Raw genomic sequence first — 5,920 nt, 5'->3', positions numbered from 1 at the left:
CTGCTGTGCACGACCGCAGATGCACACGCTGCGCTCGTGGCTCGCGCTGCGCACATCGATGCCAAGAGCAGTTGCTGCGCTTGCCCACGGCATATGCCATAAACCGCGCTACCGCGCGGGATCCGGCTATCGCCGGATGCACTCGGTTCGCTCGTGGCGCGCTGCGCGCGGATCAAGTCCAAAGGTGTCCGGTTAAGTACGCTATGGCAAATACAAATGACATATGCCATAAACCGCGCTACCGCGCGGGATCCGGCTATCGCCGGATGCACTCGCTACGCTCGTAGTGTGCGCTATCGCGCACGACCCGGCTGCGCCGGGTGCACTCGCTTCGCTCGTGGCGCGCTGCGCGCTGTTCGGTTAAGTACGATTGCGCACTTGTAACGTTGCTACAAACGCCAAGTCAAAAAGGAGGACATTTGGAGGCCAGACGTACTTAACCGAATGTGACCCTTCGCGACGCGCTACGCGCGTCAAAACACATTATTTAGAGCTCCAACGACGTTGCCGTGCTAGCGCACGGGCCCGGCTATCGCCGGGTGCCCTCGCTGCGCTCGTGCCGCGCTTCGCGCAAAAAAGTCCTTATTCAATTAATAGATAGACCGTTTTTTGACTCTATCGTAATTCTTGTAAAAAATCGCTGTCCGGCTGCCACGTCACCACCACATGAGTGTGTACGCGCTACAAGTAGCGACGGCCTTGCAACCGTCACAGCACTGTTTGAGCACGTCGTCCGTCGTTGTAGCACTGGACACTTAATGGTCGACGTCTGGCGTTACCGTGATCGTTCATTTTGAGCGTCACGGCGTCGTCGCGGCATCGACGTCGGCGTCGACTCACGTACGTCTCACAACCGGGCGTCGCCTTCGCCGGCATCGTTGAGGCGTGAATCATCGTCGGCCGTCGCGTTCGTCATGGACACCGTTGTATCGACCTAGGAGGCACCGCGATGTCGTAACGTCGGTAGGTGTCTGCGCCACCGAGACCACCGATGTTTTTGGCTCCTCCGCAACCAGTACCGCGGCAACACGCAACGGCTGCTGACTGCGACCGCACCGGTGCCAGGGGAAGAGCGACAACGTGACGCATGACCAGCACGCGATGATACCTACGCGGTACACTACAGCACAACTCGGTGCCAGTCGTCGCCATGTCAAGATATGTTGAGGTGCCTCTTCAAGTCAACGTGTCGATGCTGCGACGGCGCTCACGCCGACGACGACCACCGACAGCGGCAACTCCAAGGTCACTACGTCGACGCACCAGCTCCCCATGGTCTCATCGACAACCGACTGCGACGCGACCAGACGGTGGCACGCCAGTCGTCGGTGCCACAGCCAACAACGACGGTATCTATGGTCGAGACTATCGACTCGTGACACCAACACGACGGTGCAACAGTCCCCGTGGACGACGGTCTATATTGAGATGGCAAACGTCAGCAACGACGAGGATCGACGTCAACAGATCGATGCCATGGTCATCTACGGCACCGCTCATGGTCAAGATGGTCGCTGGCAAATGCTAACTTGTCGATACGATGGCGCTCACGGTCGATATTGGCACCGGTCGACGCCGACAGGCGGTGCAGCCGCCACCGAGAATGGCACTCTCCATTGACACGACTGCTGCTCGCGATGCCGCTCGCCATTGACGTGTCTGCGCATTTGTCGATCACGACGGCTGCCGCCGTTGACATGTCGGTGCAGCGGTTGATGACGACGCCCTTAACTGCCACGACGAGCACTGCTCGCAACGTCGTCGCGCGTCACCATGCCAGCGCAACGACGGACCAAATGGACTTTGGTGTTGCGACTACCGGCACTCACAATGGTGCCGCCTCGATGCCTGGTGACACGGTGCTCACAGCGCAACGATCGACAATCCTCGATGCCTCCGGCGTACCAACGTCGGGCACCGATTACCAAGGCGAGCATTGGCGGCTGCAATCCCCGGCGACGCTATACCCGTGCTTCAACGACCGCTTGGCGGAGCCAGTGGAAGAGCAACGGCAGCAAGCATGCAAGGACCGTCGATTGATGACTCCGGCAACCTTAGCGACGGCAATGCTCGACCGTTAACCGACAGGAGACGTTGCCTAGTGTGACCAAGGTCGTTCCCGACCAAGACACAACGACTGTGCTCGACAAGAACAAAATAGTCGACCAGAGTTTTCACACGGCACGACCACCGTCGACGCCACAGACGCCACGGAGCCCCGATGTGGACGTAACCCCGGTGCTCGACAAGGTCGTGCTAGTCGACGACACAGCAGTAGTGTCCAGCATGACCAAGAGAGTGATGCCTACGCACCTTGACGGTGGGCTGGACGTCGTTGCTCAAGTGACACTTGACGGCGCTGCAACGGTCGTTTGCTGCAATTGCTCGACTGCCAACCGTCTTGCACGGCATGCGCTTGGGCATAGCATCCGTGACCCACCGATGCTGAGCAGTTCCGTGTCTTCCCCTGGCTCTGCAAAGCCATCGTGGGAACGGATCCATCGGGGTGTGGATGCTGAAAGGGACGCAATCATCGACGTCAAGCTCAGCTGTCGACGGCACGGCTCAGTTGCCGACGACCGAGAGGCAGTTGTCGACCTGCGAGAGGCAGTTGCCGGGAGCCGAGGTGAAGCTGTCGACGGTCAACTGCAGCTGCAGACATCCAGCTGCCGTTGACTGTAGATTGTCGACGTCCGACGGTAGTCGTCGCCGGCGCATAGGCGACCAACGTCCGGCGGCGGTTGCAGACGTTGACGGGCTGTTGACTGCAGTTTGTCGACGGTCCACTGCGTTTACATACGTCGAGAGGCAGCTGGCTGCACGCTTGGCGACGTCCGACGGCAGTTACCGGCGCCACAAAGTAAGTGGACAGCGTCCGGCTGCGGTTGCATGCATCCGACGGCAGTTGCAGTCATCGAGAGGCAGGTGGCTGCACGCTTGGCGACGTCCGACGGCAGTTTCTGACGTTCGGCGCAGTTGCTGACGTCCGGCGCAGTTGCCGACGTCCCGATGTTGTCGCTATCAGTCAGGCCGTGGACGGTGGCGCGCTGCGGTTGTCAAAACGAGACCGCAATTGTCGGAGTTCGCACGCAGACGGCATGTCCAACCGCAATCCGCGGTCGCCACCGAGGCAAGCGCGGCGCAGTTACACGTTGTGGCTTCGTCGCCATCTCTGTCGTCGATCGCGTGGTGCCGCATCGAGGTCCGCCCGACATACATTGATCGACGAACAACGCGTCCGAGAGTGGTGGTCGGCGGCGGCCGAGAGCAGTTGTTTGCGATTTGGCGCGGTTGGTAACGACTGAGCGATGTTGGTGATGATAAGGTCTCTCTATCGAGGTTCCAATACCTTGCTATAGGAATATATGACCAGGATGCTATTAAGCCCACGATCAAGCTCCTGACCCAAGTGTACACCACGACAAAGAAAGTCGGGCATTCTTATTCGCGTACTACATTTCTTTGTATCGACTTTTGATAGAGGATCCGCTTCGACAACAACCGCGCCGTGGCTGCTCTGGCGCAGGCAACCAACGCACGCACCCTTTCCTACAAGAATGACGTCTCGTAATGCAGAGGTCGCAACTAGTGTGTGGCCTCCACGGTTAGTATGCAAAAGGGTCAAAGGCCGTTGGAGCATGAGGCCAGCGCACAGCCATTCTCTACAAGGATGCCCCTCGGTGCGCATTAGTATACTGTAGCAGCACGATGCCTGCGAGAGATGATCTCTTGATCTTCCGCAGCACTGTAGCTCCCGTCTAGACAGACCCACCAAAACTCTTCAACCTCGTCGCAGCGATTGGTCCAAAACAAGCTATAAAATCCATTTAAAGTTATGCAAACTAGCAAAAACATGCAAAAACGGTAGCCGGTTGGTACCTATTGTCTTACCACGTCATGGTGGCCATGGACGCGGCCATCGCGCCGACCTTGCTCGAGCGAATCCCCGTTGCCGACTTGAGGTAGCAAAAACCTTCAAACAAGACGTACGCCTTGCACCGATGGTTCTTCATGCATTTCTCGCAGCACTGGCTAAGCATCGCGTTCCCATCGACTGTCGCCTTGAAGATGGTAAGGTTGTTGCCAACGTATTCGTAGTCGACTTCGGGGCTGCTGCAGTAGCGGACTTCCGTGCCTGGCACCGGCGGCACGATCACGGACGTCGCGCCGTTGACAGTCCGGGGCGAGAGCGCGACGGTCTTGAGGTAGCAGACGTTGTTAGCGAGCGTGTACGCGCCGCAAGTGGGCGTTCCCTTGCACCCTTCACAGCACTGTTTGAGCATGGTGCCAAAGTCACCGGTCGCAATAAAGTTGAAGATGTCGTTGCCGTAGTAGTCGGTGTTCCAGACTGGTGCACCGCACGTGCGATTGCCAACCGGCGTTGGTGTTGGTGTTGGTGTCGGTGTAGGCGTCGGTGTCGTCGTCACCGACGTCGTCTTGGCCGAGACCACACCCGGCTTCGCCTTGCGCCCAGCGTCCGACGACTTGAGGTAGCACACGCCGTCGGCCACCGAGATCGCCGTGCAAGACCGGGTCTTGCTGCACGCGTTGCAGCACGCTTGGAGCTGGTCGGCTTGGTTGCCCGAGACCACCACGTTGGAGATATCGTTGCCGTAGTAGTCGATGTTCATCTCCGGCGCACTGCATGTACTCACTGGCGGCGACGTGCCCGACATGAGCACGGACGTGGCGCCGGTCTTGGCTTGGCGACTGCTGGCGCCCGACTTGAGGTAGCAGACGTTGTCGGCGAGCGTGTAGGCGACGCACGTGCTGCTGGCCGTGCACGCGTCGCAGCACTGCTGGAGCATGTTGCCAAAGTCGCCGGTGGTGCCAAAGTTGGACATGTCACTGCCGTAGAAATCAGTGTTCCACTCGGGCGCGCCGCAGGTCCGGGCGTAGGTCGTGGCCATGGCCATCGCGGCCAAGAGCACTGTCGTCGTGAGCAGTTGCATGGTATTTGTGGTGGTGGTGTTGATGGAGTTGCGAGCAAATCGGAAAATGAATGCAAGCGTTGCCACTGCTGGACTGCGATGCAGAGTCTTGGATGTAAATAGGATGGGAAAAGGGTGGAATAATGAAAGCGTCGAAGCACCGACGTCACTTCTTGCTCGGTAGCTTGACGACTACCATCCGTCAACGACGCAGATCGTGGTCAGAGAGGCTACCCGTGGAGGAGGGATCCTTGGTGCCACACGTGGATCGGATTGGCTGAATAGACTATCGAAAGGCGTTTGATTGGCTTGTTTTACGACGTGCGATCGCTGTCCAATCGTTTGCGACCTCCGCGTGTGCCACGTCACTGTCATATGATATGCCGTTGGAATGGGTATGGGTGTGCTTGGACTGGAAGGAGGCAAGGCTGCGAGCATGCTGGGACCGCGGACGTAGAGGTGTGTTTCCCAATTGGCTGCAAGAGGAGCCTGGCTACCACGCTCTACTCGGGCGACCGCAGTTGCAGTCGCAAGCCAGTAGCTTGGGTGGTGTTGCAGTTGCGGTGGCTTCATTGAAGTAGCGAGAAGGGGTTTCTTCCGCTTCCCCATATCTGATGTATCCGGACGGGCGCCAAATTTCATGCCATTCCCACGGCTCAGCAAACACGGAAGGAGGAATGAATTGTGCGTCTTAGAACCAAAGCGTCCCGACGACACTGCGTGGGCGACCTTCTCTGAACGGGTCGCCGGTTGTTGTCATATGTCCAGCGGCGCGCCCGTCGAACGCCCCCGGCGTTGCACCAACTGCACTGTAGTACCTGGTAGGAGGACAATCAGGTTTGCGTGGGATTGTGCGAGTTGCTGCGATGCCCCAACGCATGCTGTATCCCACTTTAAGATCTTCAACCAGGGCCATCGTTGGGACCCGGCACTGCGGAGAAGAATCTTTGTTGATGTTGATAAGATGCGGCTATGATTTTGATCCAACA

The 5,920-nt window shown here is 58.4% G+C and overlaps 1 protein-coding gene across 1 annotated transcript; it reads right to left on the bottom strand.

The window, feature by feature from the left end:
* Positions 1 to 3,802: 3,802 nt before the first annotated feature.
* On the bottom strand, positions 3,803 to 4,952 carry SPRG_17187 (hypothetical protein; the record flags this gene model as incomplete). The annotated part of the gene is made up of 1 exon (XM_012356525.1): positions 3,803 to 4,952. One exon carries the CDS (start codon positions 4,950 to 4,952, stop codon positions 3,888 to 3,890), a length of 1,065 nt encoding a protein of 354 aa, XP_012211915.1. The 3' UTR covers positions 3,803 to 3,887.
* Between the last annotated feature and the right edge of the window lie 968 nt (positions 4,953 to 5,920).

Source organism: Saprolegnia parasitica (genome assembly GCF_000151545.1).
Source record: "Saprolegnia parasitica CBS 223.65 unplaced genomic scaffold supercont2.494, whole genome shotgun sequence".
Classification (NCBI taxonomy): domain Eukaryota; phylum Oomycota; class Saprolegniomycetes; order Saprolegniales; family Saprolegniaceae; genus Saprolegnia; species Saprolegnia parasitica.
This window is presented reverse-complemented; position numbering and strand designations above follow the sequence as displayed.